The following is a 13,711-nucleotide window of genomic DNA, read 5'->3' as shown; positions in this document are numbered from 1 at the left end:
AGTGTGTTACTAATGGTTTTCTTTGAGACTGTGGTCCCAGCTCTCTTCAGGTCATTGACCAGGTCCTGCCGTGTAGGTATGGGCTGATCCCTCACTTTCCTCATGATCATTGATGCCCCACGAGGTGAGATCTTGCATGGAGCCCCAAACCGAGGGTGATTGACGGTAATCTTGAAGATCTTCCATTTTGTAATAATTGTGCCAACAGTTGTTGCCTTCTTACCAGGCTGCTTGCCTATTGTCCTGTAGCCCATCCCTGCCTTGTGCAGGTCTACAATTCTATCCCTGATGTCCTTACACAGCTCTCTGGTCTTGGCCATTGTGCAGAGGTTGGAGTTAAGTTTGATTGAGTGTGTGGACAGGTGTCTTTTATACAGGTAAAGAGTTCAAACAGGTGTCTTTTATACAGGTAAAGAGTTCAAACAGGTGCAGTTAATACAGGTAATTTGTGGAGAACAGGAGGGCTTCTTAAAGAAAAACTAACAGGTCTGTGAGAGCCGGAATTCTTACTGGTTGGTAGGTGATCAAATACTTATGTCATGCAATATAATGCAAATGAATAACTTAAAAATCATACAATGTGATTTTCTGGATTTTTGTTTTAGATTCCGTCTCTCACAGTTGAAGTGTACCTATGATAAAAATTACAGACCTCTACATGCTTTGTAAGTAGGAAAACCAGCAAAATCGGCAGTGTATCAAATACTTGTTCTTCCACTGTATGGCTCTGGCTACATCCATTGTCCAGATAGATTACATACTGTTCACCCTCTGGATACAATAATTCAGCTATTTATGACATGCAATTGTTTAAATCCCAATTGCGATATGGGGGGGGGGTACCATATTATATCGCTACATTGCCCCACAACGCTACTATGGATCTTTCTCCGGCTGTACATTAGTACATACAGTTGAAGTCGGAAGTTTACATACACTTAGGTTGGAGTCAGTAAAACTTGTTTTTCAACCACGCCACAAATTTCTTGTTAACAAACTATCGTTTTGGTAAGTCTGTTAGGATAACCACTTTGTGCATGACACAAGTCATTTTGTGTACCTGTGGAAGTATTTCAAGGCCTACCTTCAAACTCAGCGCCTCTTTTCTTGATATCATGGGAAAAGCAAAATAAATCAGCCAATTTCTAAACACCTGAAGGTACCACGTTCATCTATACAAACAATAGTACGCAAGTATAAACACCATGGGACCACGCAGCCGTCAATCCACTCAGGAAGGAGACACGTTCGGTCTCCTAGAGATGAACGTACTTTGGTGCGAAAAGTGCAAATCAATCCCAGAACAACAGCAAAGGACATTGTGAAGATGCTGAAGGAAACAGATACAAAAGTATCTATTTCCACAGTAAAACGAGTTATGTATCGACATAACCTGAAAGGTGCCTCAGCAAAGAAGAAGCCACTGCTCCAAAACCCCCCTTAAAAAGCCAGACTACAGTTTGAACTGCACATTGGGACAAAGATCATACTTTTTGTAGAAAGGTCTGATGAAACAAAAATAGAACTGTTTGGCTAAAATGATCATTGTTATGTTAGGAGGAAAAAGGAGGAGGCTTGCAAGCCGAAGAACACCATCCCAACCGTGAAGCACGGGGGTGGCAGCATCATGTTGTGGGTGTGCTTTGCTGCAGGAGGGACTGGTGCACTTCACAAAATAGATGGCTTCATGAGGGATGAAATTTGTATGAATATATTGAAGCAACATCTCAAGACATCAGTCAGGAAGTTAAAGCTTGGTAGCAAATGGGTCTTCCAAATGGACAATGATCCAAAGCATACTTCCAAAGTTGTGGCAAAATGGCTTAAGGACAACAAAGTCAAGGTATTGGAGTGGCCATCAAAACTCACTGACCTCAATCCTATAGAAAATGTGTGGGCAGAACTGAAAAAGCTTGTGCGAGCAAGCCTGACTCAGGTATCTTGGCCAGGTTGCAATTGTAAATGAGAACTTGTTCTCAACTTGCCAACCTGGTTGAATAAAGGTGAAATCTAAAATAAATAAATAAATAAAAGTTACACCAGCTCTGTCAGGAGGAATGGGCCAAAATTCACCCAATTTATTGTGAGAAGCTTGTGGGAGGCTACCTGAAACGTTTGACCCAAGTTAACAATTTAAAAAAGACAATACTACCAAATGCTAATTGAGTGTATTGTAAACTTCTGACCCCCTGGGAATGTGATGAAAGAAATAAAAGCTGAAATAAATCACTCTACTATTATTCTGACATTTCACATTCTTAAAATAAAGTGGTGATCATAAATGACCTAAGACAGGGAATTTTTACAAGGATTTAATGTCAGCAATTGTGAAAAACTGAGTTTAAATGTATTTGGCTAAGGTGTATGTAAACTTCCGACTTCAACTGTATGTCACACACAATATCGCGGACACCACTGGCCAATTTTCACGAAACATGGGTGAATAATGTGTCTTGCCCTAAAGATCCAGCATTTACAAAATAACACTGATTGGCCAAAGGGGGGTGCTGCATCATTCGTGGGGTCGACATGTTCACTGTTGCCTTGTTTTCTTTAGTAACTTTAATGAAAAACAAAAAAGGAACATAAAAAAAACATATGTTTTAGTTACAGTGAAACTACAATTACCCACCCGCCAAATTAATATCCCCCCCACCCACAACTTCTCACCTGAATGAATTTTTCTTTTTTTACATTTTAAGGGGTTGGGCAAAGGCTGAAATTGGCCTTGAGAATTACTATTTAAAAAAGGTGCAATATGAAGAAATCACACTGCCATTTCCTGGTTGCTAAAATTAGAATAGTTTGCCTAATTTCAGTTTGTGACAATACAGGTGTAGAGAATCATTGTACAATATAAACCGCTGTGAAATTTCAATAACCAAAAATATTGTATGTACAAAATTTAAAGTAAAAGATGCAAAACGAAACTTAAGAATGGGAAGCACATAAATAGCACACATAGAAGCGATCTACTGTTTCTTAGACTTGCTTTCAACAAGAATGATATATACAGTGGGGCAAAAAAGTATTTAGTCAGCCACCAATTGTGCAAGTTCTCCCACTTAAAAATATGAGAGAGGCCTGTAATTTTCATCATAGGTACACTTCAACTATGACAGACAAAATGAGAAAAAAGTATCCAGAAAATCATATTGTAGGATTTTTTTTAAATTTATTTGCTAATTATGGTGGAAACTAAGTATTTGGTCAATAACAAATGTTTCTCAATACTTTGTTATATACCCTTTGTTGGCAATGACAGAGGTCAAACGTTTTCTGTAACTCTTCCCAAACACTGTTGCTGGTATTTTGGCCCATTCCTCCATGCAGATCTCCTCTAGTGCAGTGATGTTTTGGGGCTGTTACTGGGCAACATGGACTTTCAACTCCCTCCAAAGATTTTCTATGGGGTTGAGATCTGGACCTTGAAATGCTTCTTACGAAGCCACTCCTTCGTTTCCCGGGTAGTGTGTTTGGGATCATTGTCATGCTGAAAGACCCAGCCACGTTTCGTCTTCAATGCCCTTGCTGATGGAAGGAGGTTCACTCAAAATCTCACGATACATGGCCCCATTCATTCTTTCCTTTACACGGATCAGTCGTCCTGGTCCCTTTGCAGAAAAACAGCCCCAGAGCATGATGTTTCCACCCCCATGCTTCACAGTAGGTGTGGTGTTCTTTGGATGCAACTCAGCATTCTTTGTCCTCCAAACACGGTGAGTTTTTACCAAAAAGTTATATTTTGGTTTCATCTGACCATGTGACATTCTCCCAATCTTATTCTGGATCATCCAAATGCTCTCTAGCATACTTCAGACGGGCCTGGATATCTACTGGCTTAAGCAGGGGGACACGTCTGGCACTGCAGGATTTGAGTCCCTGGCGGCGTAGTGTGTTACTGATGGTAGGCTTTGTTACTTTGGTCCCATCTCTCTGCAGGTCATTCACTAGGTCCTCCCGTGTGGTTCTGGGATTTTTGCTCACCGTTCTTGTGATCATTTTGACCCCACGGAGGAGATCTTGCGTGGAGCCCCAGATCGAGGGAGATTATCAGTGGTCTTGTATGTCTTCCAATTCCTAATAATTGCTCCCACAGTTGATTTCTTCAAACCAAGCTGCTTACCTATTGCAGATTCAGTCTTCCCAGCCTGGTGCAGGTCCACAATTTTGTTTCTGGTGTCCTTTGACAGCTCTTTGGTCTTGGCCATTGTAGAGTTTGTAGTGTGACTGAGGTTGTGGACAGGTGTCTTTCATACTGATAAGTTCAAACAGGTGCCATTAATACAGGTAACGAGTGGAGGACAGAGGTGCCTCTTAAAGAAGAAGTTACAGGTCTGTGAGAGCCAGAAATCTTGCTTATTTGTAGGTGACCAAATACCTATTTTCCACCATAATTTTCAAATAAATTCATTACAAATCCTACAATGTGATTTTTTTTTTAAAATCCCTCACTTTGTCTGTCATAGTTGAAGTGTACCTATGATGAAAATTACAGGCCTCTCTCATCTTTTTAAGTGGGAGAACTTGCACAATTGATGGTTGAATAAATACTTTTTTGCCCCACTGTAACTCACATTTCTATGTGAAATTTGTCAGGTCACCCAAAAAGTGACGTAATGCAGCTGTGCTTGATTGAGCTTGGCAGGTTCAATGGAACCAATGGTCTCAGAAGTGCATGGGCTTCAATTGGGAATTTGTTCCCTAGCACAACACCAACAATTTAAAATAGGCTACTAAAATCATTATAATCCCTATTAAAAGGCTAATTCAGTTTAGCGGTATTAGAGGCCGACTTCAGGGCCATGCCGACAACTGAGAGCAGGAGGGAAGGCTGATTGTATGGCTAGCTGGCATTATGGAGAGCAGAGATCTGTATGTAATGACGAGATGCTCAGGTCTACACCCTAACAACGAGAGTCGTTGTCCCATACCCAATGGGCTTATTTTGGACAGATGTTGGTGTGATTGGAGTGTAACCTCTCGCTTCGCCTCTTTCTCTCTGTGGAGAGTGCGTCGACGCAGTTTATAAATTGTGTAACAATCCAGTAAATGGATGCTATCAATGCTATCATTGATTTGAATGGGGACGTCATTCTATTCATTCTATTTCTAAGGCAGCACGTGCAGTCAGGAGCACAGGAAAGGAGAAATGTGTGTAGAATAAAAATATATACATATATAAATATAAATATATATATATACACATTAACAGTCAAAAGTTGACACACCTACTCATTCCAGAGTTTTTCTTTATTTTACATTGCAGAATAATAGTGAAGACATCAAAACTATGAAATAACACATATGGAATCATGTAAACTCAAAAGAATGAACGGAATCGCACTGTCAACTGCATTTATTTTCAGCAACCTTAACATGTGTAAATATTTGCATGAACATAAGATTCAACAACAGAGAAACTGAACTGAAGTTCCACAAACGTGACGAACAGAAATTAAATAATGTGTCCCTGAACAAAGGGGGGGTCAAAATCAAAAGTAACAGTCAGTATCTGGTGTGGCCACCAGCTGCATTAAGTACTGCAGTGCATCTCCTCCTCATGGACGGCACCAGATTTGCCAGTTCTTGCTGTGAGATGTTAGCCCACTCTTCCATCAAGGCACCTGCAAGTTCCCGGACATTTCTGGGGGGAATGGCCATAGCCCTCACCCAACAGGAATGGAATTGAGATCCGGGCTCTTTGCTGGCCATTGCAGATCACAGACATTCATGTCTTGCAGGAAATCACGCACAGAACAAGCAGTATGGCTGGTGGCATTGTCATGCTGGAGTGTCATGTCAGGATGAGCCTGCCGGAAGGGACCACATGAGGGAGGAGTATGTCTTCCCTGTAACGCACAGCGTTGAGATTGCCTGCAATGACAACAAGCTCAGTCCGATGATGCTGTGACACACCGACCCAGACCATGACGGACCCTCCACCTCCAATCCGTTCCCACTCCCGAGTACAGGTGTAACGCTAATTTCTTTGACGATGAACGCAAATCCGACCAGACAAAACTGCGACTCGTCAGTGAAGATAACTTTTTGCCAGTCCTGTCTGATCCAGCGACGGTGGGTTTGTGAAAATTTGAAAGTTTCTTCAAGTGCAGTTGCAAAAACCAAGCACTATGATGAAACTGGCTCTCATAAGGACTGCCACAGGAAAGGAAGACCCAGTTACCTCTGCTGCAGAGGATAAGTTCATTAGAGTTACCAGAAATTGCAGCCCAAATAAATGCTTCAGAGTTCAAGTAACAGACACACCATCAACTGTTCAGAGGAGAATCAGGCCTTCATGGTCAAATTACTGCAAAGAAACCACTACTAAGGGACACCAATAATAAGAAGAGACTTGCTTGAACCAAGAAACACATGCAATGGACATTAGACCGGTGGATGATGTGGGGTGCTTTGCTGGTGACACTGGAGATTTATTTAAAATTCAAGGCACATTTAACCAGCATGCCTACCACAGCATTCTGCAGCGATACACCATCCCATCTGGTTTATGCTTAGCGGGACTCTCATTTGTTTTTCAACAGGACAATGACCCAAAACACACCTCCAGGCTGTGTAAGAGCTATTTGAGCTCAGCATGTTGGAACTCCTTCAAGGCTGTTGGAAAAGCATTCCTCATTGAAGCTGGTTGAGAGAATGCCAAGAGTGTGCAAAGCTGTCAAGGCAATGGGTGGCTTTGTAGAATCTAAAATATATTTCAATCTGTTTTACACTTTTTGGTTACTATATGATTCCACATGTGTTATTTCATAGTTTGTCTTCACTATTATTCTACAATGTAGAAAATAGTAAAAATAAAGAAAAGCCCTTGAATGAGGTGTCAATTTTTTTATTGGTACTGTAACACTGCACAAAACATTAGGAACACCTGCTCTTTCCATGACACAGACTGACTAGGTAAATCCAGGTGAAAGCAATGATCCCTTATTGATGTCACCTGTTAAATCCACTTCAAATCAGTGTAGATTAAGGGCAGGAGACAGGTTAAAGAAGGATTTTCAAACCTTGAGACATGGATTGTGTGTGTGCCATTCAGAGGGTGAATATGCAAGACAAAATATTTAAAGTGCCTTTGAACAGGGTTTGGTAGTAGGTGCCAGGCGCACCGATTTGAGTGTGTCAAGAGCAGCAGCGCTGCTAGGTTTTTCACGCTCAACAGTTACCCGTGTGTATCAAGAATGGTCCACCACCCAAAGCGTTAGAGTCAACATGGGCTGCTGGCATCCCTGTGGAAGGCTTTTGACACCTTGTAGTCCATGCACTCAATAGTAGAAAGATGTTCATAATGTTTTGTACACTTAGCAACAAAAAAACATACTATTTGAACAGTTATTTGGGAAACTGCAGTCATTTGGCTGGCTAATTACCATCATATAAAATTCCATGACCGTCACAGACCTACTTCTGACGTCAAATAGTAATCTCCTCTGAACTGATCCCAGAGCAATGGGATTTACCCTCTAGTACAGCATATGCATTGTTTTTTTTCCACTGACCCAGCATCACCAGCGATTTTAATCACGTCAGTCTCTGTAATGCTGAGCAATGCATGCTGGAGATGTGACAAGTGTCTTAATACGGCAGGGTAGCCTAGTGGTTAGAGCGGTGGACTAGTAACCGGAAGGTTGCAAGTTCAAACCCCTGGGCTGACAAGGTACAAATCTGTCGTTCCGCCCCTGAACAGAACCCACTGTTCCTAGGCCGTCATTGAAAATAAGATTTTTTTCTTAACTGACTTGCCTGGTTAATTAAAAGGTCAAATAAATTGTTAAAAGAATAGATGCATAATGGCTGGGGAGAAGCCACTTTAAAAAACAGTTTTCACGTGAATGATGACTATTTTTGTTTGCAGAGGCTAGCGAATGGAATGTTTGTCCTGAGAGAACTATAGTTTCTGCTGTACATACAGTAGCTAAAGTACATTACCGCCTCATCACAGCTAAAAGAATAATGGAAATTATCAACGGGCCATTTTGATTCCCCAGTTTGCAGATCATTTAACCTACAGTACCATACTACAGCACAAAGGAGGCATACAGTAGTGTATAAGCACGGGATAATTACTTGAAGCACTCCGTCTCAGGGGTCAATGTACACACCACCCACTGAAAGACTGCAGACTGATCGGATGCCTTCGAGAAATACTTTATTTGTACTTGAACTGAGCCGAACGCTCCATATAGGGAGGAGCGTATACTTCTATTTGTTGCAGCATGTTCTCTGGGCAATTAACTATGTGAATGTGACTGGGGAAATCGGGTATCTCGGCAGCCCGTGGATACGAATTGCAAGTTGTGTCGATTCTATGAGGCAGAGGTGACGTCATCATACCGTGAAAAGGATTCAAGATGTGTGTAGAGAAGTCAACTCGTTTTTCAATTCAATTTTATTCAGTCACATAGTGTCTATAGTCTCACGTAACCATACTCCTAAGTGAGGGGAGCCTAGACCTAAGGCTACACAGTATATGACCGATGGATCAAGTCTACCCCTCTGAGAATTTGTAGGATAGATAGAAGCAGGTGGGTGAGAGAGGACTCATTTGAATATGGTTCCCAGTCCCACTGCTAGAGAATGAGGGGGCCTGGATGCAAGATAACTGGTGAAGGCGTCTGTGGGGGAAGAAATAAGAACTTAAATGCAAAAAAAGATCATAATCTTTTGCAATCAACGTTAATTTGAATAGCTTAGAAGTCAAATTCGGGTCTAGGCCATGAAGAAGACTCACTGAGCAGGCATGTTCAAGGTTTTGTAGACTTCAAAAGCATTGAAAGAAAAGGAAAGCTATACAACTATATTTTAATGCTGCAGAGATTTGACATACTGCATTTAAAGTGAGGTGAAATTAAATCATTCTCAGGAACAAATGTAAATTATGTATGGCTACTGTGACAGCAGTAAATTACTGAACACTACAAGATACTGTAAAAATCACAATCTTAGTTTTCTACAAAAAAGTCTCAATGCTACACAGATTTAAAGAATGTATGATTTCCTAACAAGGTATGAACATATAACCTATGTAAATCTGGCACGTTTTTATTTTTTATTTTATTTAACCTTTATTTAACTAGGCAAGTCAGTTAAGAACAAATTCTTATTTTCAATGACAGCCTAGGAACAGTGGGTTAACTGCCTGTTCAGGGGCAGAATGACAGATTTGTACCTTGTCAGATTGGGGGTTTGAACTTGCAACCTTCCGGTTACTAGTCCAACGTTACATTGTATATTCACAAAATCTGTCGAAGGTAAATCATGGACCAATTTCCTGTTTTTTATTTTTTTATTAATATCTTAGTATTTTTTTATTGAATCTGTTTTGCATGTTTAGTATTTTCTCACTATATTTGTTCTACCCTGTCAGATAGTTTTGGTTGTTAATGTTTTTACATTTTTACATAATAAATATTTATATATATAAATTTGGAAATTGTACAAACTAAGTTCAATTAAATGTTTTTATTTTGTAGATGAACACAATGCATTACTGTGTACATGTAACAAGTCAGTGCATTCAAATACTTGATTAATGGACTCCTACATGGTTAGAAACCATGTTTGTTGCCCATTTTTAGACCCTACCCTAGGCCTAGAAAGTCCCATTACAACAAGGGTAGGGACTGCTGAGAGGAGAGGAATAGGAAGACAGGAATAAATGCACATTTGGTTTTTGTACCCCAAAGTTATTTGTATCTGAAAAAAAAACAGAATAAAAATAATATGTCAGCCACATTCCAGTAGGAAACCACTGATAAAGGTTGGGTCACGTGTAACATATAGCAAAACAATACTGTGGCCTCCCTGTGAGTGAGCAATGTATACTACAGCCTCTGCCAAAAGTTTGTAACTTGTTGGTAGTGCCCACAGAATAGCTTATTCATAGCTTATTCAAGCCATGGTCGAGCTGTTCTCCATCAATTGCTACATTGGCGGTAGCAGTTGGATTGTCCTAATGTATACTCTGTATGTGAGTGGACTACAGTCAATGACAAGAGGTCTGAACCTTTATGGCAAAGGTGATCATGCACTCGGCTCACCCCATAACCACAGGCAGTGCCACTGATTCATGCCCAAAACCGGCAGCTGGCTATTGGCCACCATAGTATTTAAATCAAGTGGTACCGATGCACAAAGTCTGGAACCAACAGGACCCTGAACAGCTTCTACCCCCAAGCCATAGACTGCTAAATAGTTAGTTAAATAACCAAATAGCTACCCAGTCTATTGCCCCTTTTTACCTGCTGTTACTGTTTATTATGTATCATGTTGCCTAGTCACTTTATTCCAAATGACATGTACATACAGTATCTACAAGAATTACCTCATACCCCTGCACATCCACTCGGTACCTATGTGTATAGCAAAGTTATTGTTACTCATTGTGTATGTATTATTACTTTTCTATTATTTCTGTATTTTGTTTCTCTCTGCATTGTTGGTGGGAAGGGCCTGTCAGTAAGCATTTCACTGTTAGTCTAAACCTGTTATTTACAAAGCATGTGACAAATACTTTGATTTGATCATGCATTAAGTTGAACAGTGGATCAAATATGACACCAAATGAGGAATAGCCCTCCCCCCAGTTGCAGTCATGGCATGACGAGATTCTGTGTGCCAAATTCTCAATGCTAGTAATCTGATTTTGTAAAAGTATTAGTCTCTGGGAATGACATTGAGCTAATGATTATTAATCGATAAGGAAATGGGGCAATGAAACCCTATTTCAAGACCATTTCTAGGTGTTGGTTTTAAAAGGCCCACAATGACATTATTGGTCATATAACATTATTCTCATATTTCAACCTTCAACATACAATATAAGCTATCATTTTCTCTAACCGTTCAGATGTGATTGAATCCAACATTTAGATATATAGGTCTAAGGACAGGATTCCATCAAATTCCACCAGCTCTATACATCAGATTAGAGGTTGGTGCCTTTGCCAGGTTTGTGCTGCCGTGGGTTGAGGCTCTACAATCCGTCGTGGGTTGGTGCTAAACCAGTCGCTTTAACGCACGCACAAACGCGGTGGCGGAATATAAACACCACCACTGACGATGAGATGTATCTTTTTAGACGCTCGGAAACAGTGTCAATCCTACATTGGTTCAAATATCCTAATGGCTTGAGAGCACCTGTGGTTTGAGCGAGCCACCGTCTTTAAATGTAATGATGACATACCTGTTGTAATCTACTACATTGTGGGCGAGTCATAGGCTATTATAGCCTACAGAAACAGAGATACACTGTACAACATATGTTGCATTCGACTCAATTTTCACAAGGTCAAGTTGGTATTAATCATAGCTGTTGGGTATTTAAAAATGCATTGGCTTACCATACACTCCTTGGCAATGAATGCACTCCAAAAATATGTTGAACAGCCACAAGAGACCGAAAACTAAACCCATCTTCACGTTAATGTCAACATATCCACTTCGATGGTGACAGCGTCTTCCCAAGGCGAGATGCAGATGGTCAGAACTCAGTTCCCGCCGTTCCGCACCTGGATCCAGCTTAAATCTGGTTGAGACATCGTATAACGACTTTTCATTTGATGCGCTATGAAATACATTTGGTTCTGCCCATATTTCATTGAGGAAGGCAGGTCTATTAAGTTAAATGATTCACAATGCTGGATACAAACGGGTAAAATTGTGCATTGATAGGCGATTTTGACTGATGTGCCAATGTCCGCGCATACTTTAAGCCTCAAGAGGATCTCCTTGATTTTGACATTGTAAAAGTAACCGAGGATGCAACGTCAAGAATTCTTTCGAGAACAAGCTTATTCGGTGTCCAGTGATATCCACGCGTATCCACTGCCCCTTCACCAATTCCAGCAACTTCCATTGCTAAACAGGGATGAAACACATTCTGATATACACTTGCAGCTTTCCCTCCCCTCTCAAAGGCTTGCCACAGCCTTTCGAGGACAGCGAGGCAAAAGGTGTTCCGAGATGAGGCTGAGCCTCTGGATGTGATGCGTTCATGCTACCACTGTGGCCAAATACGGTGAACATGAGAATTCCCTGTTTTAGAAGTGCATTTTGCGCTTGTAGGTTATCTAAAAACTCCAGTTTGTGTCGATCGAAATAAAAGTGAGTCCTCGTTACGTGCCCGTTTTTATCTCAAAATGTCTTGTACATGATTATTTGAAGAGGACTTGGTCAGTCACGCTGCGCACTACGTGCAGCAGTGACACGCCGAGCCTTCGCTTCCTGCCTACGTCAAGTGCGTGACTCCTCAGATCTAATTTGTATGGGAGGCACTTGCACACTGAAAAATGAACCATGGTGCTATGACTATGAGCAAGTGTTTTATGAAAGCATGCATTTAGGAGGCACGTTCCGGGCAAAACAATATTTTAAAAGTATGACGCATAGACTAAAATCCTGAGGCTTTGGTAAGAGTTCAAAGCATTTGCCTGTGTGGCAGATTAAGTTAAATTTTGCATGTGATTTTGCCTTTCAAAGATTTGACTGAGTTACAGTTCATACAAGGAAATCAGTCAATTTAAATAAAACCATTAAGCCCTTATATAGATAAGGGCCTAATGGTTTTATTTAAATTGACTGATTTCCTTGTATGAACTGTAACTCAGCCAACACATGACTGGGAATAGTATGGATCAGAAAAACAGTCAGTATCTGGCGTGACCACCATTTGCCTTATGCAGCGTGACACATCTCCACATAGTTGATCAGGCTGTTGATTGTGGTCTGTGGAATATTGGCCCACTCCTCTTCAACGGCTGTGTGAAGTTGCTGGACATTGGCGGGAACTGGAACATACTGTCATAGGCTACACATAGTTCCAGAGCATCCAAACAGGCTCAATTTGTGACATGTCTGGTGAGTAGGCAGGCCATGGAAGAACTTGGACATTTTCAGCTTCCAGGAATTGTATACAGATCCTTGCGACATGGGGCTGTGCATTATCAAGCTGAAACATGAGGTGATTGCAGCGGATGAATGTTACAACAATGGACCTCAGGATTATATCATAGTATCTCTGTGCGTTCAAATTGCCATGGATAAAATGCTATTATATTCATTGTCCATAGCTCATGCCTGCCCATATCATAACCCTACCACCACCATGGGGCTCTCTGTTCACAATATTGACATCAGCGAACCACTCACCCACATGACTCCATGCATGTCCTCGCTTATGGTAGAGAAATTAACATTAAATTCTCTGGCAACAGCTCTGGTGGACATTCCTGCAGTCAGCATGACAATTGCATGTTTCCTCAAAACTTGAGACATCTGTGGCATTGTGTTGTGTGGCAAAATATGCACATTTTAGAGTGGCATTTTATTGTCCCCAGCACAAGGTGCATCTGTGTAATGATCATGCTGTTTAATTAGTTTCTTGATATGCCACACCTGTCAGGTGGATGGATTATCTTGGCAAAGGATAAATGCTCAATAGCAGGGATGTAAAACAAATTTGTGCACAAAATTTGAGATAAATAAGCTTTTTGTGCTGCGTATGGAACATTTCTGGGATCTTTTAGCTCATGAACCATGGAACCGACACTTAACATGTTGCGTTTATATTTTTGTTCACTGTAGATGTATAGGCCAGCTGTTAAACATCACTGTTCACTTGAATGGTCTCCATCATCAGTGGGCTATGAGAGATATAGTTAAAGACAGTAGCTTCTCTTTTGGGCAGATG

General features: G+C 40.9%; 1 protein-coding gene across 1 annotated transcript in view; it reads right to left on the bottom strand.

Annotated features, from left to right (window-relative positions):
* The window catches only part of LOC124046213 (MAM domain-containing glycosylphosphatidylinositol anchor protein 2-like), a 200,197-nt gene extending 187,999 nt beyond the window's left edge, over positions 1-12,198 (bottom strand). Inside the window, exon 1 of the mRNA XM_046366339.1 lies at positions 11,364-12,198. Coding sequence (XP_046222295.1) covers positions 11,364-11,436 — 73 coding nt within the window. The 5' untranslated portion in view covers positions 11,437-12,198. The remainder of the gene's footprint in view (positions 1-11,363) is intronic.
* Positions 12,199-13,711: the final 1,513 nt, after the last annotated feature.

The sequence above is a fragment of the Oncorhynchus gorbuscha genome, linkage group LG10 (assembly GCF_021184085.1).
Source record: "Oncorhynchus gorbuscha isolate QuinsamMale2020 ecotype Even-year linkage group LG10, OgorEven_v1.0, whole genome shotgun sequence".
Lineage (NCBI taxonomy): Eukaryota > Metazoa > Chordata > Actinopteri > Salmoniformes > Salmonidae > Oncorhynchus > Oncorhynchus gorbuscha.
The sequence above is the reverse complement of the archived record's forward strand: the minus strand, read 5'-3'. Positions and strand labels throughout refer to the sequence as shown.